Genomic DNA, 27990 nt, shown 5'->3' on the forward strand with positions numbered 1-27990 from the left:
ATTGAAAACTAAAAAAAAACCAAACAAACCCAAACTGAGGCTTAGAGAGGTAGAGCGATGGGTGTAGGGCGTGGAGCTGGTGATCAGGGGCCATGCAGAATTTGGACAGCCTAGCTCCTCGCCTGGGACACACCCCCTGCACCCACTGCCTGCTCTTGCTGGGTTGTCTCCAGGCCAGTCATTCCCCGGTATCTGTTGGGGAGGGAGGAGTGTAAGACAGCCAGCAGCCTGCCTTCAGGGTACTTATGTCCATGCACATGACACAGTGGCGGGCCACGAATGCCAGGCTGAGGACAGTCTGTGTCCTATCTGCAAAAGGGAATCCCTGCAGACGCTTCCAGAAAGCCAAGGGCAGCAGACAGCACAAGCCGGGTCTCCCCTCAGATAAGCCAGGTTCTGGCTGTCCCTCGGCCCTCAAGACTGAGCAATCCACAGAAATGAGATGGTTCCCAGAAACGGCAACCACATTTTGATGCTGAGATAGAGAGAAGGAGTCCCACACAGAGCAAATCAGTCCAATCTCCACAAGACTGCTCTCCTTCCATTCCAGGGAGAAAGACTGTAGCCAATACCCCCTACTCGAGCTAAACGAACCTGAGAGAAGGCTTGGCCACCTCTGTCCTCAGAGGGGATTAGTGTTGGGAACTGGGAGAAAATAACAAGAAAGGCCAGCTCATTCCGCGGAGCTTTCTGGTAACTCATCTCTTCAGTGGCTCAGCCAGAGCCTGGGGTTCAGGGGGCAGGGAGGACCCCCAGGCCCTCTGAGGTCTTCCCAGCAGGAGCCTCAAGCCAGCAAACCTTCTTTGATGCTATTCTGATGGGCAGCCAGGTGGGGGGGTCAGCAGGCAGAGGCACCTCGCCCTGCCCCTCTGGCCACATGTCCCGAGACCTCAGGTCCCCATGGAACGCAGCAGTCGCACTATGACCTCAGGTCCCCATGGAACGCAGCAGTCGCACTATGACCTCAGGTCCCCATGGAACGCAGCAGTCGCACTATGAGGCTCCGTGGACAGGCCCGAGGCCTGACTGCAGCGTCCCACAGGCGGGACGCCTGCTCCAGCAGGAGAGTGATCCATCTTCTATAAACCAGCCCAAAGGGCTTTTTCCTTCCCATCCCAGGATATGATAAACCTGACCGAGGAGGTCATGGTCAGGAAATGACTGAAGCAAATGCCAAAACCCTGCAATTGTGGAGGTGTGGAGAGGGGCTGCCAGGTGAGGGAGGGGCAAGGGGCGGGGGCAGTTGGTGAACTGCCCCAGGCCCAGGAAGGAGCTGCCCCTGGCTACACACCATGCTCCACGGGACCTCCCCTTGTACCTCGGTGCAACCCTCTCATTCACACTGCCCTCCCTGCCTTAGGATTCCCTCCTGGCCACTGTTCTGTGGACACCTTTCTAGGTCCCAAAAAGGTCTAGGCACCGGAGATGGGGCAGGGCTTGCAAAGCTGGCAAGGGCATCACACCCTTCTGAAGTCTAGTTCTGTTCCCCGAGTCCGGGTAGAAGGGGTGGGCGGTTATTTGGGGTAGGAGTCCATTGCCTCTGGAGGTAGGCCAAGTGAATACAGCCTGAGCCAACGCCTAGAAGCAGGAAGAAAACCTGTTTACCCAGCTCCCCTGGGTGCTCAGCTCTGGGCAGGGGCTTCCAAACATGTCACCGTGTTTACACTCCCCAGCAATCCTGAAAAGTGGGTGACGTGGTCCCCAGAACTGTGGATAAGGACCAGGCTCAGACAGGACTCAAGTCTGGCTCTGTCTCATGGTGGTGTGTGACCCTGGGCAAGGGGCTTCATTGCCTCAAATTCCAGTTTCCTTATTTGCCAAGTGAGCCTAAAAATAGCACCTCCTTCTTAGATTTATGGGGTGAATATAAAGAGGTCATGCAAAGTGCTAGGCACAGTGTCTGGCACATAATAAGAATCTGGTCAATGATGTCTACTATTATCTTTTTTATTTTTTGTCTGAAGCCCAGAGAGGTTAAGCAAATTGCCCCAAGTCACACAGCTCCTAAACAGAAGAGCAGGGATTTGATACTGTGTCTTAAAGGCCATGCTGTAATCACTGTGGTGGTAGAGGTTTACCCAAGGCAAAAGAGACCCAGTAGCCCCTGGGAGTGGGGTTTATTGGGAGGGGACCACTCTGCATGGCTTCATATAGCAAGTCAGACACCAATTTCAGAGGGACAGAGTTCAGGCTGGGTAAGAGGCCCTGCCTTTTGGGTTATGTGGGTTGGACTTTGTCCCATGGGTGGTGGACAGGCCATTTATATCTCTGGGAGTCTCAACTTTGATGTGAGAAAAGTCAAGAAGTTTCTAAGTGTTAAGATCAACAAACAAGGTCAGATTGGATGGGTAGGAAGGAGAAAGAACCAGCCAGACACAGGGCCACTAAAGAGGCTACTGCACCAGTCCAAGTAGGGTGACGAGTATTAACACAGTGGGATGGAGAGGAGGGGGTGGATCTAAGCAGCTGGAGGCAGGAACCCCAAGGTTTCTACCTGGCTGGAAGCCACTGTGGGAAACAGGAAGCCAGGAGGGGTGCAGGTTAGGGATGGGTGGAAGGTTGGCAGCAGAGGGCAAGCACAACAAGGAACTGCTTCCTTCACATTAAAGCCACGTGGGGTCAGAGGGTGGTAAAGGACCTGAGAGAGTGAGGCTCATGGCCAATTGGCCGGAGGAGGCATCCAGGGAACTGTCAGGGGTGGAGAGCTCCCTCTGTACCCCAAGCCTGCATTCCGACCCCCAGTTAGCTGGGGTCTGCAAGCTCCACCTGAGTGATCCAAGACGATCTTGTGGCAATGGGCAGTGTGACATTCACGCCCATCTGTCGCCCTCCAAAAGGCCTTGCAGGAGGAGGAGGGTGAAAGCACAGTCAGCAGGGGAGTGCGAACCACTCCCAAAATGAAGTGGAGAGACAGGCGGGCAGCAGGAACAGCTGCAGGGAAAGAGACCTTACAGGTGATGTGAAAGGCATTGTGTGACCCAGTGTCACAAAGAGAAACCTGCAGGTAAGAAAGCTCCAGGCGCTCCTGCCTCCTGTGGCATTACCTGAGCCATGACGGCATCATCAGGAGTGGGGCCGTTTACGGTACATTCCAGGTCTTGGGCTGTGCACATGAGAAACATTTATTTATCCCTGGCACACAGTAGGTAAAGATAAATATCTGGAAAACTGAATGAATCTCGCATCACCCTGGAAGCACAGCCTGCTCTGTCCACGCCTCCCTTTGCTCCCTGCTCTCACCCTAAGACTGCTGCTGGGGCTATCAGAGATGAACATTCTATGGCTCCCTACTACCTGCAGGACAAAGACCTAGTCTTCCAGGCTGGAGACATGGATGGTGTCTCTGGCCTGACCCAGCCTCCTTTGGACCTTATCCCTCATGACTTCTCTGCACCAAGCCCACCGAAGCAGTGTCACATCACTGCCAGATCAGGGAAATCACCAGCCAGGATGGCCATGACTCAGGCCCGGTTTGAACAGGGGTTCTGCTTCTTCCAGAGCTCTGGAACTTTGATCAGTTTACTAATCTCTCTGAGCCATTACATCCTCATCCATAAATAGGGGGTGGGGGAAATGGCACCTGACCCACAGGGTTTTATAATGATGTGATGAGCATGTCTCTGGAAAGCAAGTAGTCCAATGCCTAGTTGTGCTGAGTACCCAAGAAATGCTTGTTGGCTGTATGATGCTGAACCTGCTGACCCCAAAAGTCTTCCTTTTCTCCTACCTTCTCACCTGAGACCTCCGTAGATGTCTCTGTTCCCTTTTCCTGCTCCTCCTCTGGGCACTTAATACTGGGGACTAACATTTGACAGCTGCCCACATTCACAAGGCTATTGCCCAGTGTCATGCAGGTGATTTCTGTCCTGTCTTCCCAACTAGGGACATCTCCCCAAGGGATGGAGTTGGCATCATATCCTCCCTTGGGATCCTCCGCAGGGCCCAGGGTGAAAGCTGAGCAGAGGCTCATGGATAGAATTGGCTCTCCCCCAACATGTCTGAGTCGGTTGAGGCCCTTCCCGCCTGGAGGGAGAGGGAGGGATGAGATGGTCTTTGGCAGGGAACCATCCTGAACCTCTTAAGGCTGCTGAGAGTTAGTTAATAGAGATTTCAGGGATGGGGTAAGGGAAAAGGGGTCATATTCAGGTTACATAATGGCAATAAATGTGGCCTAGCCATGCTGCCAATAGCCACTCCTGAGAGCAGCTCCCACCACCTGGCAGCTGCCCAGATCCCTGGTGCACAGTAAGGGCATAACAGATGAATGAACAAATGAATGAACAGATAAACTTAAAGCCAGCAGGACCTGGCAACCAGCCCTCAGGGGAACCAAGAAGCCAAGCTCTGAACTGACAGGACTACTGGCAACAGTGATGATGACGGATGACGGAGATGAAGCAGCTGCCAGGTACGGTGCTTGTGGCATGCCAGGCCCCATGCAGAGCCTTCTGCAAGCATTTCCTCATTTAATCCTTACAACTCCCCTATTCTCATTTTGCAGAGAAGGAGGTGGACGATTAGGGAAGTTCAGTGACCTGCCCTAAGTCACAGTCAATAAGGAATAGAGCCTGTCTCAAACCCAGGTCCCTCTGACATCTGAGCTCGTGTTCTTCAGTGCTGTCTGCACCCCAGCTTGACTGAGCTGGGTGAGCCTCTCAATAGCTTTGTCCCAGCTGACCTGCCTAGGACATAAAGACAGTGCCCATGGCTGCCGGGCACTCCCAGGTTGTTGACACCCAAGCCCGATGACAGAGTCTTTCAGCAAAGCCATTCTCTGTGCCTTTCTCTGCCCCAAGCTGGGCTCAGCCTGAAGCCTGGAGCAGTCAGCTCTGAGCCCATCTCTGCCCGCCCAGCCGTGCTCCAACAGTCAAGGGGGAGCTGGTATGAGACAGCTGTGCTAGAAGCAGGCAACCCTCCCTCCAACTCTCCCATGCCTCCCCTTCAGGTCTATCAAGGGTCCAGAAGGGGAGAGAGAAGAGGAGTCGCTGCCCTTGGGGGCACAACTGGACAACTCCCCCCGGATCATTACTGATAAAGGCAGCCACTTCAGCACTGACAAGGCAACAGCTGTTCTCAGTCTATTTTTCCAGGGCCTTTTAAAAGAACCTGGAGAAGAAAAGAAGACCCATCCACAATCAATCTGGGAATTGGAAAGACAAGTTTTTTTGTTTCTCCAAGAGAGAACGGAACTATCTGAGCAAGGAAAGAAAATCAAGATTCTAAAAGGTCTGGTGCAGAGTAAGCTCTCACACTGGGTGCTGGGGAAGCAGTGCCAGGCAGATCCAGGCTCTACCCTCATAGCATGTGTGGTCAAGTGCAGGACACAGGCCAGTCATCAGACCACCACAAGGGTGAAGACCAAACCTAGGCTGGGTAAGGTCACAGGGAAGGCTTCCTGGAGGAAGTGACCTGCAAGATAGGACCTGAGGCTGTGTCGATTACTAGGCAGTTAGGAAGAGGCCTGGAGAGAGGGGTAAACATGAAGGAATGGCTGAGCTGGGGGACAGGTAGGAGGAGGTGAATCTCACACAATAAGCAAGGGCAAGTGAGGCAGGGTCTGATCAGCTCTGTTAAAACCTTCAGATTCCATCTGGACTGCAGCAGGGGGTGGCACGATCAGTGGACATTTTAGACAGAGCTTCCTGGCTGCTGCGTGGAGCTTGGCTGCAAACAGGCAAGCCTGGATGGAGTAGGGAGTGGACACAGGAGTTCAGGCAGGAAGAGTGGTGCCCAGGACAGAGGGAACAATGGGGAGGCTGAGAGGGGCCAACCCAAGACATTGCATGGACTTGGAGAGGGGTGTGGGGGGGCGGGGCGATGCAGAGCATAGGGAAAGGGAGGCTCCTGGGTCTCTAGACAAGGAGGAGGGCGGTGGTTCTAACCAAGATGAGGCACAGGGGCAGCTTTAGAAGAAAGGGTCACGGTTCAGAAGGAAGACAGGACGATTACTTCAGCCATTTGTCCAACCAAAGGGTCGCAAGACCACATCGAACACAGCCAGCAACAACATGCAGAGCACTTTACAAAGTACTTTCTACTAGTAACTCCTTTGGCCATTTGGTCATCACTAAAGTAGGGATTACTGGATCCCCATTTTACAGATGAGCAAATCGAGGTTAAGTGACTTTCCAAGGCCACCAAATCAAAGGTGAGGCACAAGAATCTACTTTCCAGTCCAGCAAGGATCCTACAACCATGTATTTCAATTTAAAACCATGTCTGACTTCTGGGCAGGGAAACAAATGACAAACGGTACAATTCTCTCTCTATAAGCAGAACAAAGTAGGAAGGGGCCACAGACCTACCTATGAACAGTGGTTATCTCATGGGTAATTCTTAGTGTCTTCTTTATTGACTGTACTTTGGGAATTTCATCATCGGACGTCTATTAATTTATAAAGAGAAAAAGAACCAAAAGATCAATGAAAAAATAATGTTCAAAGATGATGCAGACCCAACCATGAAATGGAGAAAACAAATACACAGCAGCTCTCAAAGTGTTTCTTGAGTTTGCATTTTCCTGTCTGACACCGGCTGCAAAGGGCTGTGGCTAGAAGCCAAGCAACGGGAGCTCATGCTCCAAGAGCTCTTTGGGGGTACATTTTTTTTTTTGTTATTGCTCTTTGGTTGCTTCTTTTTTTTTTTTAATTTGAAAAGTTTATATTGGCCCCAAATATCCTTCCACGCGTATTTTTTCTTCTCACTCTCTCTTAGGTGCTGGCTCCAGGGTACTCGGAACAAGGGGCATTTAATGAGCTGAGGCCGGCGCTGGTGGAGATGCTGCCATGGTTGCTGAACAGACAGAGCCCAGGAAATAAATTCCGTAAATAGAGTCTGGGCAAAGACCATTAAAAGTGTTGTCCTAGTGTCTCCTTATGGGGCAGAATGCTGTCATGCTCAGGCTGCGGGTCAGCTGGCCTCTTGTGCTGGTTTGAGGTCCCCGTTGCTACATAAACCAGTTTGTTTTTCCCATTTTCAGCGACAGGCCTTAAGACAGACAGAAAAGCTCTTCTCAAGCCTGCAACTGCAGTAAACTGGGGCTGGCAAGCACAGCCCAGGGCGCTCACCAAACCTAGCTTGGCTGTGCCCATCAGCGGCACATTTCAGGTTAATGATGTCTGCAGATGCAAGAAAGACAGGAATGGAACATTCCAGGGGAAGCAAAGGGGGCAGAGGCCACTCTACATGCATGCTGGGCTTAGCTAATGCATCAGGCCTTCAAACTAACAGTGTGGGCTTTCTTACCTCTGAGCCAGAGATCAAAATGTCACAATTAAGTGCAAAGATGCTCATCTCAATGTTAACTGTAATGGCAAAAACCAGGAAAACAAGAAACCCAAATAGTACAATACACACATGTGACAGGTAAGAAGCCTTTATAGACCAGGTTTATGCTGGGCTCATGGGTGAGGGCTTATCTGCAAGACTGCTTAAAGGAAGAATCCAGCACTGGAAATAAATAAGCCATAGGTCGGGACAGACTGGGGGCTGAGTGACGCTGGGTGGAGGACAGTAGGCTAGCTCCCTCTTGCCCTCTGGTAATAATACTCACTAACCTGGAGAAGGGCAGCACAGGAGTGCAGGAATTTTTGTGTTTTACTCACTGATGTATCCCCAGTGCCTGACACACAAATACACATCCAATGGAAAAACATAAATCACATTCATGGAGAATTTTAATGACATGGAAAAATATTTTTGAAATTCTATTAAGAAAAAAATGTAAGAAACAAAACTGTAGGTACATGCATAGGGGAAAAAATGCTAGATGGACTTCCATGAAGGTGTTAACTGTGGCTATAGTTGAGTGGGAATATCATGGGTGGCCTTTCCTTAAAATTTTCTGTCAGTTTTTTAGCAAAATAATTTACCAATTACGATGACTTGAACAATAACAACAATAAAAAGGGGATAAAAGAGCACCAAAGCATGGTTTGGAAAGCAATTAATCCTCCCGTGGACATTCCTGTGGCCGGTGGAGAAGCAGTCAGCCTGAGTCTATGGGGACTGACTCTGAGCAGGGTCAGGAGGGGAGAGAAGGGTCTGTCCTCAGACCTGGTGGGAATCAGGATCCTCTGGCCCCTTGAACTTGACCTCCACAGATCATATGAGAAGTTGGGTAGTAGGGGTGGAATTGTGTCTCCCAAAAAAGATATGCTAGAGTCCAACTGCTAGTACTTTAGAGTGTGACCTTATTTGTAAATAGGGTCTTTACAGAGGTAATCAAGTTAAAATTAGGTCATTAGAGTGGGCTCTACTCCAATATAACTGGTGTGCTTATAAAAAGGGGAATGTGGACACACACACACACACACACACACACACATGCATACGCCCAAAGACAACACCATGTAAGGATGAAGGCAGAGATTGAAGTGAAGCTTTTACAAGCCAAGGAAAGTCAAGGGTTGCCAGCAACCACCAGAGGCTTGATCCTGAGCTTATAGCCTCCAGAACCGTGAGAAAATAAATTTCTGAGATTTAAGCCCCTAGCCTGTGGCACTTTATTATGGCAGCCTAATAATAGGCGTTAAGGGAAAGCCTGCCTTGGAGTCAGGTCATGGGGAGACCTTAGCAAATCCCTTGTCTCTCTGGGACTCAGTTTGCCTATCTGGAAAATGGGAGACCTGGCCTAGACCAGTGGGTTTTGAGTTTGGTTTTAACCTGGGAATAAAATCTCACAGGGGCCAAACATAAAAGGCAAAAAGAAACCGTGATTACACACTCACCCTGCAGAGCAGCCTTTGAAAACTACAATTCCAGACTGTCTGGAAAACCTCTATCAGTGCCCCATTCTAAGACTCTCCAAATTCGAAACCCACCAACTAGGATCATCGCTGAGCATCTTGCATGCACCCAAGCTCATGCTGAGCACCAAGGGCCCGCCCCCTTGACTTCATGGGGCTGCCCATCGTGGCAAGGTGAGGCCAATGCCAGGGCAACAGTAGGCAGGAGAGCAGGCCACCCTCTCCCTCTTGAGACTGTAGCTGCAAACAGGTCACCTGATGTCCCAAATCTGCCACATCTAAATTTATCTTGCCCTCCAAGGACAAGCAGAGGCTGTGCATTATCGGAGCACAGTAAGTGGCAGAACGACAGATGTGACGCGCCCTTATCACCTCAAGGACAGGAATGACGTCTACAGAAAGACTTGGTTTCCCTGACAATGAAACCAAGAGCTCGCATACCAGCATGGCAGGCCTAAGGGGACTGGGTCACACGGAGCCTCAGGTGGTGCGGGACCTGTTTCTGGAGCCCAGGTTCCTTTCCAGAACATAACGCGTGCCTGGCAACGCTGGGGGACCAGAGGCCCTGGAGGAGGGGCAAGCAGAAGGGTGGCTATCTGCAGCACAGACTAGCCCCTGTTCCATGTCCATGGGAAGACCCAAGACACTGCACAGGGGGAGAAGAAGGAAGAAAACAGCACCGACAGTATGCGGGTAAGAAACCACTGGGGCCTGCGTTACTGGAGCACGCTAGTCAGAGAGCGGAGCTGAGCAGCCCAGGAGCAGGCTGGAGACTCCAAAGTTGGGTCCAAGGGTCAGACTGAGCTGATCCAGGCCTGGGCTTCCCTTGCCAGATGAAGAACCCGAGACCCCACCTGCTGAAGGCTACAGTGTGGTTCCTGCCTGCCAGCATCCAGGAGCCAGGCAGGAGCCCCTCAGCCACAGTCCTGTAGCCTCTGCGTAGGTGGTGAGACTCTGACCATTCTCTTGAAACAGGGCCTACACATCAGGGGATACAGAGTCAGCAAGGAAAGAGGGAAATGGCGTCACCAGGCCCACTGCCCCACTGTAGAATCAGGCAGCAGAACCCGACTTTCTTCATTCAACTTTTAACTGCACAAATAACATGCAAACTCATTCTCCTTTAAAAGAATCACCTTTTTGATAAAAGTTCCCTCTGACCTCCACGCTGTCCCTAACCATTGTTAGCCTGGGGTGCAACTTTCCAGAATGTCCATATGCCCTTTCAAAGAAACCCACCAGACCTGGTGACTGGCTTCCCTGGGCATGCTGTGGGACCCAGGGAAGGAAGGAGGGCTGAAGCTGCAGGAACCAAGGTGGGCCTCCAGGAAGGGGAAGCTGGAGGAGGGAGCTCAAGACAGGATTTAGATGACCCCAAGGCAGGAGTCCTGGAGTTTGGACCACATGATGTTGGCATAGAAACAGCTAGGCCCATTCAGCATTTGTAGCCAGTCAACTCTTCGGAGAAACTAAAGCCCCCTCAAAGGGAGCTCAGAGCACCCTCTGACCACTAGCACCATGATCATGACAACGATGGTATGTGACCAGGCACTCGGCTGGCCCTCCCACAGTTCTATAAGGTAGGTATTAGTGTCCCCACTTTATAGACAAAGAAAATGCAGCCCAGAGAAATCAATTCATCTGTCTAATGTCATACAGCTGGGGAGCAGCAGAGCCACCACTGACCTTAGCGGCAATGAGTGAGGTTCTTCTGCAAGATCCCACTGCCTCAGTGGCTTCTGGCCCAGTTCCTGCACCTGCAGCAATGCTTAGCACATAGGAGGGGCTCAACCACTCTTTGCAGGCTCATTTCTTGTTTAAAGATCATAAGCAATGATGAGTGAATAATCAAGTACTAGGCTAGTTCAAGGCCGTCTTCACACTATTACAGAGTTCTTCTTTTATTTAATGTTTAGAGTCTACATTTCGTCTAAGAATCCCCCACAGCCTAGAGCTTCTGCCCCTGGAAAGAGTTAAGGCTTTGGTGAGAGGCTGTCCCACAAGGCAAGCGAAATGTCCTGCATCAGCCCATGAGGACACAGGGCACTATAGCAGCTACTTTCTGTGAACAGCCTCCTCATAAATGTCAGTCCTGCCAGGGGATGGGGAGGGGGCCTTGATTTATTATTTAGCTCTTGGACAGTTCCTAAAGAAATACTGCCAAACAGCGGAATAATCAACTCTTTCACTCAAGCCCCCTTATACTTTTTTTTCTAAAGCAAGAATAAAGTATGCAATGAGCCTGAGCTAAATAAATAAAAATGCTACACTTTTGCCCAACAGAACATCCTGCGTCACTGAGAAATATTTGCAGACCTCAACAATCTTTTATCTTCACAATGACGTTCCAGCCTCCCAAGTTTTGGACATTCTGAGAATTTCTTTGATTTGGGCCCTCGAACTATCTTATGTGAACAATTAGCTTGCAACTAATAATGTCATTATTTGATGGTTCTTTGAGCAGACATTAGAGAACCCTTTCTTCCTCTCATGGTCTGTCTGCCCTCCCTCCACCAGGACTGTCTACAAATCAGCTACTCATGTCTGGGGCTCACACTGGAAGAAGGTATGGGTAGCAAGGAATCTCTTAATACTCACTGCTGCCAATCACAGTTCTGGTTTCCAGGCCAGGGAGAAGGCAACATCCATTCAGCTACTTTACCCACCCACTCACTGTGCCAGCCATAGAGGCTCCAAGATGGAGAGGACATGGCCCCTGCCCCCATCCTCCCACAAAGAGATGCCCTGGGAGGCTCAGAGTGATGCCACTTCCTCCAGGGATGTTCCTGATGGGTGGACGCTCTGGACACTACTCCAGCTCAGCAACCAGTTCCGCCAACGTGGAACTCTCTCGATTTGTTACCATTTTGTTTTTCCCATCAGTCTCCTGAGCAAATCTGTGAATGAGCTCTGGGGGAGCAGGAATCAGGTCTGTCTCCCCAGGGGTGGCTCATAATTAGTGCTTAATGAACATCTGTCAAATAAGCAAAGCAATGGGCAATCACACTTACAAAGAGAGAGACTGACAGAAACGCTATCCCCTTGAGCACCTAGTGAGCTTCTCTACTTTGAGTGTTGGCTGGGGGCTGATGCCCAAAATGTTTGTGCCTGTATGACACTGGGGAGTGGCAAGCTGAAGCTCGGACCAGGGGCCTGGATGTCCTGGGCAGCTCACGTTTCCTCATGCAGCCTGTTTACTCAGTTCTGAAGTGAATGACTAGCAAGGGGCTCTCCAATTCCTTGAGTTGAGGGTTCTGGGAAAACCTAACATCACCATGAGAATTACTCAAACTGTAGCCTCAGGGGTAAGTGGCCTGGGCTAGAAGCTACCAGCATGCCTCCTCGACTTAGTGAATGTGAGCCTGTGGCTGACTCCCCATTGGTACTGTGAAGATTAGGCAGAGGGGGTGGTAAAATAGATGCTTTCTAAGATGCCTCCTGAGTCTAAACTTTTATTATTTTAAATTGAAACCATGGACTAAGATTAAATTTGGGCACGGCAAGCACGTGGCACAACTTTTTTTAAAAGAGCCCTAATTTCAATGTTTCCTCTCATTCATTCCTTCATTCACTCAAACTTTAATGAGCCTCTATTTTGTGCCAGGCCTATTCTAGTGGTGACCTAGACAGGACACAGTCACTACTGTCATGGACATCCAGTCCAGCGGGGGGGACAGAAATACGCCAAACAAAAGATGACTTCAGATGGGAGTTGCAGGCAAGGAACATTAATCAACAGCACTGTCAGAAAGAAAATTAGAGGCAGACTCTGGTTCTTTTCTAGAGGCTGGGTGGGAGGCCTCTCTAAGGAGGTGATATCTAAGTTGAGGCGCCCTGGAAAAATTGTGGGGAAGAGCCTTCCAGGGGGAGGGAATAGCAGGTGCAAAGGCTCAAGGATGGAAACAAGCTCGGGGAATTCAAAGATCAGAAAGTCGACCAGTGCAGCTTGTGAATGAGGGAGGAGGGAACGGCCTACAGGGGCGGGGCAGGAGGGGCGTGGACAAGAGGCTCATGGGTAGGATTTAGGGGGCCCATGGACATGGACGAAGAAAAATGCCCTCTCTCTTTTCACCAACCTCTAACTGAAAACAGGCACTTCTTTCAGTCACGAATGTTGACAACCCACAGTAATGTTATCAGGGCTGGGTACCTGTCAACAGAAACCACAGATCCATCCATATCACCATTGTTGCAGTCATCTGGAAATATCACTTACACTTATAAACAAATTCAAAATTGTAATAGCTGTAATATATATTATATATATAATAGCTATATACAGCTGCTGGGCCTAATTAGTCAAAGTATAGACAAACAAGCACTTATATTTCAATATCGCAAATTTCAAAAGCATTTAATAGCTGTATCTGAAAAGAACTGGTTTCCTTTGTAACCCTATGTATTTTCTTTTATCTATGTGAGAGCACCCTTCTGAGAAGGGGTTCCTAGGCTTCACCCAATGGCCAGAGTGCTTACAAGCTAAGGTAAGGAGCTTGGGTTCTATTCTAAGTGGGATGGTGGTTTCAGTGGGGGCTCCATGGCACAGTTCCCATTGTGCAGTGTCCCTGGCTGCTGGGAGGAGATGTGCAGGGCAGTCCAGAGGCAAGAGGTCATGACCTTAGTTGACCACTGTCCTGGACAGTAGGGGGTGGCCTCCCTGGGTTCTCATGGGCTCTGCCCTCCCCTCTGCTCCACCCCACATTGCCCTCTGGGCCCAAAATCTGCCTCAGGACATGCTACCAAACAGCTTCGGAAAGTAAGCTCATGTGTCTGCAGGAAAAATAAATGTGGCATTTGCCACTGTTTGGTTTGTGTATTGGTCTAGAAAAGAAATGGGATTTTTATTCTAGCAAGCGTTCCAGCAGGACCCCACAGAGTCTGGGCGAACAGCAGGGCGACGGCCTGTAAACACACGGGGAGACCCCCGCTTTGCGGCCTGTCCCAGCCAACTGCAGCATCAGCTCACGGGGGCCTTTCTGCTTTTCCTGGGCCCCTCTTCACAGTCCCTGAGCACACAGGGCCTTTTCAATGCCCTCTAGGAGAACAGAAGAATTCATTTTCACATGCCAGCACTCACACTTCTCACAGCCTCCTTGGTGGGGGGTGGGGGGGGTGTGCCCTGCCAAGAGGCCCATTTATGGACCTAGAAGGACAGAGGGAATGGGACTCGTGGGGTGGGTCCTCAGCCTGGAACCAAATGCTATGCTCCCTGATCCCCAACTGGAAGTGAAGAGGGCGGGGCCAGGCCAACTGGAAGGTGAGGGACGCCTGTGGTGCTTTTGGGGCGATGCCGTGGAGCCTCCTGAGAGCAGGACCCAGGCGAGGGGAGCCAAGCGTCTGGGGCTGTAGGAGGGGCACCAAGCCTTGGCAGTGCTGGTTCACCTCAAAGGAGCAGAACCTGTGTGTTAGAAAGGAAGGACGCCCTGGCTCTTGACTCTGGAACTGGCTTAAATGAGAAGAAAGGTCAACGGTCGCATCTCTGCTGCTGAGGAGCATGGGAGAAGCGGAGTGCTTCCGGAGTGTCTAGCTCAGCTGCCCCTCTGCTGGTTTGCCTAGAAAGGAAAAGCTCTTTTCTGGGGCTGGTGGGGAGGTGTCTGTTCTGTCCACATCCACGGGCATTTCCGTGTCATGAGTTCTTTCGGCACCCCATCTCTAGGTATCAGGGAGGCAGAAAAAGAAAACCCAGAAGTTCCCTGGCGTGTTGTTCCCCACATCCCAAGGCCCCCGGCCTGTCTGCCTCCTCTCCACCATTCAGAATGTTCTTACATTTGTTTTACATAACCGGCCTTACTGGGAGAGACTGGGAGCAACGCGTTGACTCTGTCTTGTCTAGAACCAGAAGTATTCCTGTATTTCATATTTTTATGTTTTATATTTTAGAAAACACGTGACTCAAATATAACAAAATACCAAGATTTCTTTAATCTGGAAGGCAGAGAAATGCTGTTTATCTCACTCTCAATTTTCTGTTGATGGCCCACTGAGAAGTGTGGTGCTCACTGACTCACCCCTCTTCACTCTTTCCTTCCTTACTCACCCACCCAACGCCTGCTGTGCACCTCCAGGCCCCAGGTACACAGGTAAATGGACAAGATACTTCCCAGAGGCTTCCACACTTAAGGGAGAAGCAGACATCAGACGGAAGCCGAGCAGGAGTCCTCTAGCAGAAGAGGTCCAGACGCTCTGAAAGGCCTTGGCTGGGACTTAATCACGTTCTCTGAGGAATGGCCTTTGGGCCCGGCCGGGGGCTTCGCAGGGAAGGCCCCTCTCAGGTGAGCCTGGCCCTCACGCAGACCCCAACCTCTTTGCACAGTGGCACCTTTCCTCCTATTGCAAGCTCTCTCCTTCCAATCACCACCTCAGAAAGGTCTCTGAGACCAGTCTCTCTTGGCTCTGAGGATGAGGGGAAGCCATACCCCAGGCCCACTGAGGAAAGGCTGGGCCCAGCACCCAGGAAGGCATTCTGGTAGCCAGTGAACCTGCTTGCCCCGGACAGAGGGCATGGCTCCCCAGGGGTGTGTGGCAACCATGGCAACTGAGGTCCCCACCCATCCCCAGGCCAGGCCCTATTTTCTTCAAGCTTAAATTAGTATAAAGAACAAAATGGCCCTGGGGAGGTAATGGCCTGGCTCAGGGATGCTCCCTCCCTCCCCTCTCTGAAAGACACTGGGTGTTGTCACTGGAAAAACCCTCCCCCACAGTCTGGCTGCCGCAGGAGATCCACCCGTGTCCTCTTCCCCCTGGCCCATGTACTCGTGGCAGTCAGGGCAAACAGGAGCACCCCCACCCCGGGGGGAGCCCAGCAGGGAGCTCGCTGCCAGGCCCTCGAGAGAGAAAGCCTAGTGCTGAGGGGTCCCGGGCTCCAGCCAGCTCTCTGCACACATGGTCTCATTTGACTGGGCTCAGGGTCATTGCTTTTCAGCTGAGGAAACTGAGGCCCTCAAGAGTAAATAACTTATTAGGAGGCTGGTGGGGAGTGGGCAGTTTGAACACAAATCTGTCTGGACCTTATCCCTGAGGAGCCCCAGCCTGGGCCCCAAGAACCCCATGGAGATCTGACTGCAGTTGTCAGGGACAGAAGGTAGGTCTGGGGATATTTCCCCATCCTTTAGCACCTTCTTTAAAGGCTCACATCTGCTTTCGTGGGTACAGGTAGCTTCTTTTCACTTCATAACACCAGTTAAGGAAGCTGCTCTTCCACGCCAGGCATGTGGGGCGCACAGAGCGAACAGGCGTGGCCCGCCGCCACAGTGAACCAAGAATCTGGAGCAGGGCGAGCCGAGGGGCCAGGACTGAGCACACCTGGGATGCCATGTAAGTTCCACCAGGCCTGGGAAAACTAGTGGAGGCCAGGCCATGCGGAAGAGCCATTTAGAATGGCTGTGATTTTAGAGAAGCTAAATGCCACTCGGTGGCAGCACCGGGCAGTTCACCCCCAGCCCTGGGCAGAAGTCCCAAGAGTGGCTGCGCCTGCCGAGTCCTGGGTGCTGGGGCTGTCCTACACGGGCACTCAGTGGATCCAACTATAATAAAAGTATTTAGCACGTCCATGGCCCCTAATAGCCAGGAGCAGGTAAGATGCCTTCATGCAGCACGGGGGCATTTCCCAGCCTACACGAGGGCACACAGGGGAGAAAGGCCAGGGCCCTCATCAATGTGGAAGAGCCCTATCACACCCAGCCCACCAGGGGCCCTGTGTCCTCAGTGGGGCTGGGGACAGACCTTAACTGAGAGGTGGCTCAGCTGTGCCAGCCCCTAGGGAGACAAGGCCCTTCTGCACTGGGAGATTCCAGTCCACAAGGCCGCCGGATAGAGAACGGGGCTGTACCTCTGAGCAGGGAGGCCCCTTGATGAGCGGGGACATCCCGGACAAGACGAAAGGGAGCCTGGACGCTCACCCACCCTCAGCTCCTAAGGCTGAAGCTGGCTGTGGGGGCAGGTCCCACGCACTCCAGGAAGGATGGGCAGGAAACTCCAAGTGGGGACTCGGTGCCGGGCTTGCCTACCTCCACCACCCTCCCACGTGCTGTGCAACTTTGGGCCAGTTACAAAACCACTCTGCACCTTGGCTTCTCCATTTTGAAAGGGTGTAAAATAACAGTACCTGCCTCAAAGGATAATTGGGAGATAATTCTGCCCAGCACACACCAAATACACAATGAATGTTGTTAGTTGCATCTTTGTGTCCATTAGCAAAGATGTCAGCCTGGGGCTCCTACCTGGAATCACTTTGCTACATTAAGTGACTGGTTCCTATTTGACTCACTGTACAGATGACTGGGCAGTTGAAGGCTCCTGGCTCCCCTCCCAGCCCCGTCCCTCGCCCCCCTCGAGGCAGGATAGCTTACCTATGGTCCTTCGGAGGTCTTCGCACTGGCTGATGTGAGGGAACTTAAGGATTTCCTTCCACTTCTTGCTTTTCCCTTTGCGCTTTCCTCCTCCCCCTGCAGAGGGGAAAAAGGTGTCAGGCTGATGGTGGTCTTGCCCATGGCTCCAGAGCCGGTGTCCCATCCTAGTGAGCCTGTCCCCCAGCTTCAGGGGTGGGAGATAGCCAGGGACCTGGAGGTCAAGACACCCCCCAGGCATACACACTGTCTCCCAGCTGGCAGCAGGCGCAAGGGCTCTTCCTGCGAGGTCGGGCCTGTGTTCTCCCCACAGCAGTGGTGGACAAGGCCCTCCAGTCGTCCAGGCCTGAGCCCGCACCAGGCACCCTTTTCTTCCTCAGCATCTCCCACTGCTGTTGGCCCCCACTGGGTGTCTGCTGGGCCCCAGACTGGACCATAACCCTCCAACAACAGGGACCAGGTCTGTTGGACTTAGTATTCCCTTCAGGCTCGAGAAATCCTCATGGAATGGGTGCAAACAAGTGGCCGGCAGCCCGCTCACCACCTCATGTCGCCCTCTTGTTTTCTATGGAGAGTCCCTTTCCCCAGCTGGAGGCTGGATGTCGGGGACAAGGACTTCCATGTCCACAGGTCTTGGGTTCTCCCTTCTCCATTCTCACAAACGCTAGGGTCTCAGAGGAGGCATTTCTCAAGGCTGGAAGGACTTCTGAAGGGCCCCACCCTGCCTCCCGTCCTCCCCAGTGTGCACGTGTAATGAACACACAAACACAATGCCCACGCACATGAGGGGCACATGCATGTAACACACAATGAATATGCACACACAGTGAACACAGATGTCAGTGGGCACATGGAGCTGAGTAAGACGCACGCACAGGGCATTCCTAGCATCTGCACCACTCCGTACCCTGTGTGACAGCAGACAGATGTCAGGACACTCAGGTATGCAGATGGCAAGGGGGCGCTGACTCTGGCCTAGGTGTGCCTGTGCCTACCAGTGCTTGGGCCTTGGACCTGGAGCCACCTGTGTCATGAGGCCAGGACCCCCCAAAGACTGTCAGCCCAGCCACCCCATCCCCAGAGCGGCCCTTAGATTCCACATGTCCGTGACTCACTAAGGGTCACATGGCCTTTTAGGCTCCTCAGTGTCTCAGGAGGATACTGAGAGGCCTTTCCCTCCTCCATGTCAGGCATCCCAGGCATGTGCAAAGTTTGGGGCCCACTTAAAAGGCTGTAGGACCTTGGGCAGGGCCTCCCCTAGGCCTGCTCCCAGTTCGGGGTGGGCAGAAAGCCCCTCCTGTCTCTAAACCCCCCAGAAGGGGACTGGGCATGGCAAGGCCCCTCCCTCCAATGGGTAAACCCAGGAACACCAGAGGAACTTGGCTCTGGGCCTACCTCCAGTCCAGAGTGTGTTCTGGGGTTGGCATGGAACTGGTCTCAGGGAAGGGGGATTCGTAACTGTCATCCAAGCTGTCTGGGAAAGCTGAAGCACGTTGGGACTAGGACCCAACCTTGGCGATAGGAGAAGGAGGAGGAACTGAAGGGGGAGAGGCAGGGCAGCAGGCGCCTTCTTCTGCTCCCCGCTTGTCCGGTCTTCAGCCTGGCCCGCCAGTCCCTTCCTCTCAACTCTCTGCAGAAAGCAGAGGCCTCAGACTCCAGTGGCAGAACAAATATGTACTGGGTACATGCTATGGCCAGGCACCATCTGAACATTATCTTGTTCAAGCCTCAGAATGGCTCTTTGAGGAAGAAATCACTGGGCCAGCATCACAGATGCAGAAACAGATGTCTGAGATTGCACAACTTGCCAGCTGATGGCCTGTCCAACTCCACATGTGCAAGTTCCTCTAGCCAGGGCTGGCCCTCATGTGCACACACACGCACACACCACAGAGCCCTTCCACAGGCCCTGCCCTGGGCCAAGCCGTGCACGCACACTTGCCTCAAGTCCTCACTCTACCTCTATGAGGCGTGGCTATTATGATTCCCCCTCAACAGATAGGGAAACTGAGGCATGGGGAAGAAAGAAGTCACCTATGGCTCCAACAACTCATTGGTGGCAGAGCCCAGGGCCCAGCCCGAGCAGAATCTAGACCTTGGGCATTCATGCTCATCCTTCTGTCTGCAAACCTCCCTTTCAGCAAGAGGGGCAGGAATGGGGATCTCTCTAACTGGGCCCAAGTCTGCAAGCTCTGAGAAGATGCCACCCCAGACCCGGAGCCTGCAGAGTTGTTCTGCTTGACCCACATGTGATTGTTCGCTTGCTTGTCCACCAGGCCAGTTGTTAAGATTTAAACATTCGAAAATTTCACACGCAAGTCTGGATTTCAGACTTCTCACCCATATCCAGGCATCCCACATGGCAAGAAACAGCTGGAGCTTAGCAGCTGCTACCCAGTGGACAGGCGATGTGGCCTCCGTTCAAGCAGCCTGCCTGGTCCATAAAGGCCAGTATGTGCCCCCTCCCCCTCCAGAGAAGGGCCTCCATCCCAAGACACCAGCAAAATCGATGCTACTCACAGGCCAAGAGGCCTAAAAGGGCCATTAGAACTCATCTAACCCGTGACACCTCCCGCTCCCCCATTTACACACTATTCATTCCCAGATCTGGCTCCCAGTCCGGTGGCATTCAGCGGATTCACATCATTGTGCAACCCTCACTACCACCCATCTCCAGAACTTTCTCATCATCCCAAACTGGAACCCTGATCCCATTAAACACTAACTCCCCCCTCCCCCAGCCCCCAACCACCACCACTCTGCTCCCTACCTCTATGAACTTTACTCTAGGTACCTGCTTTAAGTGAAATGATACAATTTGTGTCCTTTCGCACCTGGTTTATTTCACTTAGTCCCATGTCCTCAAGGCTCACTCACATTGTAGCATGTGTCAGATTTCATTCCATTTTTAAAACTGAATAATATTCCATTGTGTGTATAGACCATATTTGGCTTATCCATTCACCTGCACATGAACACTTGAGTTGTTTCCACCTTTGGGTATTGTGACCAGCTTTGGGTATATATATTGTTTCCCCCTTTGAGTATATATGTATATACATATATACACAAACACACACACCTAGAAGCAGGAGTGCTGGCTCATACAGTAATTTTCCTTTTTGAGTTACTGATGAAGCCTTTTTGCCAATACAGACCACCAGGCTGCACCTCACTATGCTGTACCCCAACTCTCTGTGATAGGAACCCAGGGGTATGACTTCTTAAAGGGCTCCCCAGGTGATTCTCAGGCAGCCAGTCTACAGAAACTGTAAGTCTATTTTATACATGTACACATGTATGCGTCCACACTTCTTATAGGTTAACTTATCCATTAAGAAAATTAACACAGATTCATTAACTTATTCAACGAACATGTGTTGAGTGGATACTAAATGCTGAGCACCATGCAGGTGATGGGGACACAGTGACCGGCAAGAGGGACAGGGTGTCACCCACCATCTTGGGGCTTCTAATCTAGCAAGAAGACAGACATCAAAGGCTTTGTTCCAGTGGTTCTCAGCCCTGTGCAATCTGTCCAATGGGGAATATTTGGCAACATCTAGAGATATTTTAGGTTGTCACACTGTGGCATGGGGGGCAGATGCTACAGGTGTCTAGCAAGCAGAGGCCAGAGACATGGCTAATCATCGTACAGCACAGGGGACAGCCTCCCACATCACAGTGACTCAGTCCAAATTGTCAATAGTGCTGGGGCGGAGAAACTCTGCTTTGCTTAACGACCATTTTGACCAACATTCAGGAGAAGTACAGGGTTTGGGGGACAACAGTGGTGGTGGTGGGGCTGGTGGGAAAGATAAACCATGGCTACCTAGAGGGCGTGACCCTGCAGCTGGAGTTACTAAGGGAGGGGTGGGTATACCACACAGCCATGGGGCTGCCCCAGGCCAAGGGTGCAGGCTTCCTGGCCCTTCCTCAGATTTCCTCACTCCTTATCTCCTCAGCCTCCAGTACAGGGTAGGGACCATGGCAGGCAGAATAATGCTCCCCCAGAGGCCACACCCTACACCCTGGCACATGTGACTATGTTAGGTTACATGGCAAAGGGCAAGTAATATTAGATGAAATTAAGGATAACTACAAGGACACTATTCTGGATGACCTTGGTGCGCCCAATGTAGCCATGAGTCCTTAAATGTGGAAGCGGGTGGCAGCAGAGTCAGTTCAGAGTGAGGCAACGTGAGAAGGACTCGCCCAGCCATTGCTGACTTTGAAGATGGAACCGAGGAGCACAGGCAGCCTCTAGACCCTGGAAAGGGCAAGAAAACAGATTCTCCCCAAGAGCCCCCGAGACAAAGCCCTGCCCACAGCCTAGTTCTAACCCAGGGAGACGCATGTCAGACTTCTGACCCCCTGAACTGTAAATAATACACATGTGTTGCATAATCTACTGAGTTTGGTAGTTTGTTAGAGCAGCAACAGGACATGAATACAGGGATGCTCTCTGCAGGTTATCCCCCCAAATGGTCACAGGGCTCCTGAATGGCCTGCCCTCTCCTACCTGGCCTCCAGCTCCTCGGGAAGCCCTGCGAAATAAACCCTGACCCTCCATAACTCAGATGCACTGGGGCGGGGTTTCGCAAGTCTTACCAACCAAAAACTTGCCTCAAAGAGGTCACCACTTCCAGATAAATACTTGGCTCATAAGCGTGCTATTATTAGATTACATATTTGATGGCTGAATGTTGATATCGTTTACTGTTTCAGTTGGACTTGATTGTTTCTCAGTAGCCTGAGGTGGCAGGGCCTGCTACATTCCTATAGAAATTCCTTGCACATCCTGTGGCCCCAGCTGCCCCAGGCCTACCTCCCTGCTTTTGAGGGATGTCAGGCCTATATGGGGCTGGGCCGTTGCTTTCCCAGGACTCAGGCCCCAGGCAGGCCTGGGAGTGCCAGCTCCCAGGCCTGCCCATCACCTATAGGTCAGCCCACTCCCCTTGGCCAGGTTCAAAGCCTCTCACCATCTGGTCATTGTCTCCCCAAGCTTTGATGTCCTCTCTGCCGTTGCTCTCAGGACCTCTGTGCTCATCATTCTCTCCATCAGGAGCATCTTTCCCCTACTTTTCTGAATGTTTCTCATCCATGCTTCAAGTCTTATGCATGCATCCAGCTTCCAGGCTGTCCTGTGCATTGTATAGCCGCTCTGACCTCAGTCCCTGAAGCAGGTTCCGAAGCACCACAGCTAAGCAGGAATGAGCAAGACTCTGAGGACTGTAACCTGGCAGGCGAGGCGGCTCCAGCCAGGGAGGAGGATGGCAGCAACACAGGCCTGGAGCCAGACAGGAGGGCTCCTGCCAGAGGTAAGAAGAGGCCAAGACATGGACTGGGGGACCCGGGCTGAACTCTGCCCACTCCCAACTCTGAGCGAAGGTGCCAAAAGAACTCTCTGCCGGAATGGGAAAGAGTCCAGGGCAACACCTGCAGAAAGGTGGGCGAGAGGAAGAGGCAGTGCACCCCTGATGGGGCATCAGGGCGGGGGTGGGGGAAGCCTCCAGGAAGGAAACTGCTGATCGGATCACTTCTGCTTTCTCCAGCCCTAGGGTCCCCCTCAGCCGCCAGCAATCGCCTGGTAGCCTGCTGCAGGTGTGCCCCCGGAGGGCTAAGAGAAGTGTGATAAGGGGGTGGCAGAGCTGGAGGGAGAACAGCTGTCAGAGGGGTGGGGGGCTCCTCACACAGGAGGGCAAGGCCCAGCAGGGACTCGAGCGTGGAACTGGGGGGAAAACGCCAAGTAATAAGCAGCTACCATTTTCTAAGCTGGCCCAAACACTCATAACAGGCAGACTACTGAGAATGGCACTGACATTTCTTTTGCTCACATGGATGCCCCAGGGAAGAATAAAGGATCATTCCAAAAAACTGTTGTGAGACAACTGCCACTGTGGGGAAGAACCTGGCTGTTAGTCGCTTTCACTGTTTCGAGGACAGAGCCTGTGCTCTGAAGGCAGAGGACTGAAAGGAGAGGCCTCAAGGAGGAGAGGGGGCCAGGGGGGTCACGCTGTACTCTGGGGAGCAGCCAGGGCTCTTGAAAGGCACTGCCCAATGGCAGTGGGATCCCAGGTGGGGTGGCAGGGGGTGGGGGGGTCCGGCGGTGAGGGACCCTGAGCAGAGAGGAGCAGCCAGGCTCCCAGGGACTGGTGACGGACGGCCTGGTGGAGCTGCTGGCAGAGGCCTGACCTCCAAGGGACACTGACAACTTCTCATGCATCCTTGGGAGAGGGTGGGATGGGCCTTTGTGGAACAATGGACCCTGGACTTCTCATTATTCTTACAGTATCGTATAGCTGACTTGGAAATTAAAGAAATGTGGCCTGCCCAGGGTGAGGGAGTACTTGGTGAGAACATCTCCTGTCTTCCTCATGTCAGCCCCAGAGGTGGTTCCTGTTATTGAACCCATTCTACAGCTGAGGAAGCAGAGTCTCAGGAAGGTAAGACCCTTGCCTCAAATCACTTAAGTGGTTTGTGTCACCACCTGAACCAGGACACAGTGTTTTGACACTTACTCTAATATTCTTTTCCTCCCTGGTAACAAATAAGCAATTGATCAGAAAAAGATTCCTTGAGGAAAACTGAGGAAGCTTCTCCTCTATGCATCTGTTGGAAAACCTTCCTTCATGCCCTTGAATCAGAGGTTCTCAAAGTGGTGCTGGGACCAGCAGGATCCGCATCACCAGGGAACTTGCTAGAAATGCAAATCCTCGGGCCCCACCCTAGACCTACTGAATCAGAAACTAGGTGTGGAGCCCGGAGATCTACGTTTTAATGATCCCAATGCACATTCAAGTTGAGAAGCACTAAGTTAAGAGAAACCCCTAATTAAGAGAAAGTCCCTCAACATCATGTGGGAAATGGGACAATGGGCAGTCTTTCTAGGAATTTCTCTCTGGTTTGTTCTTTCAGCCCTGCCTACTTCTAAAAATGATCTGAAGAACCACACAGGCGTTTGGACAAACAGCTCCAGAAATCAGTGATCCTGGGGTCTGACTGGCCCAGGTCCCTATCTCGTGCCTGATTTGAGTCAAGCATTCTTCTCTGAGGATGCTGGGCAACCCCAAAGCCTCTTACCTGGCTCTCCTGAGTTCTGAATCATAGTGAATTGTCAAACCTGAGAGGGCCAGGGAATCCCCGAATTTGTAGTCAGTTGGTCAGACGTAAATGTGACCTGGGGATCCCCACACTTGCAGCAGGAATCTGAAATGAGGGCTGTCTTCTGGGACTGATCTTCTCATCTGTAGAGTCTATGCTACCTCTGGGGTAGTTAAAATTGGCATTGTGTTGCACCCATCAAAGGAACCACATCCGTGGGACTTTTCAGCCCAGTTTATTGCCCATCAGCCAGAATCCTGATTCTTAAGTTGCAAGAAGCATATCTGATTGGCCAACTCATCTTTTCTCTGCGGGCCCCAATCCAATCAATTCTGACTTTGCAGATGGGAGGACCAGGGCAAGACGGCAGAGCCAGGCAAGCAGCAGGCTTCCCCAAGCTTGCACATTCAGAGCAGAACTCCCGGGGTGGTGTCAGGCATAGCCAGAGGCAGAATGAGCAACACACAGGAGCAGCCGCCCTTGCTTTCAAACCAGCCTGGGTGCTGCTGGTTAGTTAAAGGCTCAAGGACATGGGGTTGAGGGGGGTATAGGCAATTCCCAGCAGGGCCCCTCCATCCCATGGACTGGCCTGTGGGTTGCCAGGGCCATGAGGTTTGGAAAGGTCAGCATCATGATACTGCAAAGGACCAAATTTGTTAGAAATCCAAATTACGCTGCTAAGCAGGCCTTTGGAATATGCACTTGGCTGGGGCAGTGGGATGGGGGTCTTGAAAATCGAGGAGGCGCTCTCAGCACCCTGTGATCCAGGAGGTCCAGGAGGGGCTCGAGTCTCCTGGTGACTGTGCGTGGGAAGGATCTCTCTCTGTGCTCCCAGCCATGGAGGCCGATGACTCACCCACTCCCGGCCAGTCACGTGGAAGGGAGTGGTACAATTTTGCCTGTGACGTCTGTGGGGCTAAAGCACTATTCAGTTCCCTTCTACGCAGGTGAGCTTTCAGGGCTCAGTTTCCACAGAGCTGCCAGCAGGGCTGATTTTCCAGAAAACATCACGAGGAGGCTGTGGGTGTTCTCTGAGGCCACAGGCAAAACGGAGGAGGCTGCTGCTTCTGGTGAGGAACGCTGCCCCCACATGGGCCGCTTCCTCCCCGACACGTCTGCCCCATCGCCCGACATGTCTGCCCCATCACCGGGGCTCTGCTGCCCTTCCCTCCTTTCCTAGATTGGACCCCCGGCTGGAGCTGGGGAGGTGGCTGGAGCATCTCCCTGATCCAGAGCCTCTTTTCATCCGGCTCCAAACAAGGCAAGATCCCAATTACAGGACCCAGTCAGGGGCTGCGTCACCAAATGACTCAAGCCTCTTCAAAAGGGACCTGGCCCCAGCCAAGTGCACTTGAGGTGAACTCAGCCTGCCGGGGGATTTCTCCAGCCCAGTGCACTTGGCAATCGCCATGAAAAGGAGACAGGCCCCCAGAGGAGCAGGAGAAAGCACCACCCGTCTGGCCTCTGTTTCCTCATCTGGGACCAGGGTGGCTTGTGCCAGGACAGGGCAGCAGGATCTTTGGGAGTTTTTCTCTAAGATCCCCATAGGTAAGTCAGATAATGAAGGAGCTGGCTGGGTGGACTGGGGCAGGGGGGCTTCGTTCAAAAGGCTGACCCTCTGGTGTGGGCACAGCCAGGCCAGAGAGCAACCTGCCCACACTCAGTGACATGAGGAGAAGGTGGAGGTGGGGAGAGAGTGGAGGTCTTTCCAGATTCTGTAACCCTCCAGGGAGCTAAACGCAGTTACTTAGTCAGGGTGTCCCGGTGTCCAAAGGGACGTGGGAAGGCACAGACACACAGTCATCCCACCCCCAGAATGTTTCCGGGTGCCACAGCTGTCAATAATGAGATCCTGAAACCTCCAGGACGTTCTCAAGAGGAAGTGCAGTGTTGAAGTGGCATGGGGCGTGGGGGGTGGCATGGGGCATGTGGGGCCTGTGGCCTGAGGGCAGGTCCCAGCACCTCCATGCCCGCCCTCTTGGCCTCACCACAGTCGACTTTCCAGAGCAGAAAAACCTCAGCCAGAACCAGAAGAATCCCACAACCTCAAATTAGGAAAACCCAAACCAGTACCAGGCCTGGTAGCTGGTCCCCACGGGGACAAGGCGACACGGCCTCCCCCCAGAACACTGAGCCTGAGAGAGGAGGCCTCTGGGGTGGCTTAGGTGGGCTGGGAGGCTGTGGGACAGGCCCTCCTAGGACACCCTTGCTGCCAGGGCAGTGCTAGGACTGGGCCACCTCGACCTTGAGTGACAGCTGGGCTGTTGCCCAGGGACTCGCAGGCCCACTGCCTCGAGGCCTCTTCACTGCGATCTAAGTGGGTCACTGCACCGTTATCTGAGCCCTGCCACACTCAGTGCTCAGTGCTGCCCTGCTTGTCACTCAGTGTTTTCCCTGCAAAGGGAGATGCTGCTACCCAATTTGTATTGCTGGGTTATAGACTAGAGCCAAGTGTGCAGAGCCTAGGAGAGGAGGGATCACTAAATGTAGCCATCCTCACCACCACCATCACCATCACTACCGTCACCAGCAGTAATGACACCACCACTACCACGGCCACCATCATCACCACGACCCCCCCCCCATCACACTATGAACATCACCGTCCTCCTCATCACCATGCTCACCACCACCACCACTGCTGTCACCATCCGCACCACACAGGAGTCACGCAGGGGCCCCAGGATCCGCGTCACTCCTCTGACCTCACCGGCTGCTCCTCCCTCCTCTGTGCAGCCCTTTCCTGCCATGCTCTCCTCCGAGCCATTCCTCAGACACCCCCGGCACCTTCCCACCTGAGGACCTTTGCTCTAGCATATGAGTCAGTCCAGGGCCACACAGAGTCCTGGGTCACTGACTGTATGTAAACACCCGAGCACGGCCATATTCCCACACCACTTCATTACAAAAGCAGGCAGCGGGATCTTCGTTTGCGAGTTCTGCTCTGGCTGTTCCCTCTGCCTGGAGTCCTCTCTTCTCTCTCCTGGGGAGAAAACCACCTCTGAGTTAACCCTTCACGTCCTTCAGATTTTTGCACAGACCTCACTTTCTCCATGAAGCTGACCCTGACCACCTTTCTTTTTTCCCTAATACACAATTTATTAAAGTGAAATTTATAGAAAATAAAATTAACCACTTTAAAATGAACAATGCGGTGGCATTTAGAACACTCACAACATTGTGCAACCACCACCTCTAGCTCTAAAACATGTCCACCACCCCAAAGTAACCCCTGCTGATTACCCTTTTTTTAATGCTCCAATCTGTGCCCACCTGCTGCCCCGTCTCTCCTGGCGCCTCTGCCTGTCTTTCACTGGTGCTGTCATTCTACATGGCAGATTCACTCTGTTCGTTGCTTCACTGTCTGTCTCCACCCCACCTTCCACTAGCAGGTAGGCTGCACAGGGCAGTGGTCCTTGTTTTGCTCCCGGCTGTCTCCCAAGCACCCAGGATGGTGTGTGGCACATAGTAAATGCTCAGTAAACCACTGACAAGATCCCTAAACAGAAGGGGAGGCAGGACCAGACGGAAAGAGGTGGTTTCCAATTAAACTTTAAAACAAAAAAAAACTACAGCACACACCTAGTCTTTCCTGGGCTTACAATATCCTTCCTGAGAATGGGAACACAACCACCTTCCCTGGGGGGGACAGGCGCCCAGAGCTGCCCCGGCCTTCCCCCTCGGGTGCTCTTGTCCCACCTCACTGTGTTAGCTCTCCCAAGCCTGGGCCAAGAGCCTCTTCTCCTAGGGCTGCATGGCAGGAGTGGAGCTCTCATCAGACAGGCGGGGTTGGA

General features: G+C 52.5%; 1 protein-coding gene and 1 long non-coding RNA gene across 7 annotated transcripts in view; one reads left to right on the forward strand and one right to left on the reverse strand.

Annotated features, from left to right (window-relative positions):
- GRK5 (G protein-coupled receptor kinase 5) overlaps positions 1-27990 on the reverse strand; it is a 202090-nt gene that overhangs the window by 92839 nt on the left and 81261 nt on the right. For 4 of the 5 annotated variants that reach the window (XM_073240315.1, XM_073240312.1, XM_073240313.1 and 1 more), the window contains exon 2: positions 17096-17191. In XM_073240315.1, the coding sequence (XP_073096416.1) occupies positions 17096-17191 (96 nt within the window). Of the gene's footprint in view, positions 1-12823; positions 12898-17095; positions 17192-27990 lie in introns of all 5 variants that reach the window. The other variant, XM_073240317.1, reaches the window with a different exon arrangement.
- LOC140850335 (uncharacterized) lies at positions 1061-8286 on the forward strand. Of its 2 annotated transcripts, none has more exons than XR_012132990.1 (4): positions 1061-1195; positions 4297-4408; positions 4502-5226; positions 6715-8285. It is a non-coding gene; the product is annotated as an uncharacterized lncRNA (long non-coding RNA). The 2 variants fall into 2 exon arrangements; XR_012132989.1 differs by having other exon boundaries at positions 1095-1215; positions 6715-8286.

Source organism: Manis javanica, chromosome 7 (assembly GCF_040802235.1).
Source record: "Manis javanica isolate MJ-LG chromosome 7, MJ_LKY, whole genome shotgun sequence".
Lineage (NCBI taxonomy): Eukaryota > Metazoa > Chordata > Mammalia > Pholidota > Manidae > Manis > Manis javanica.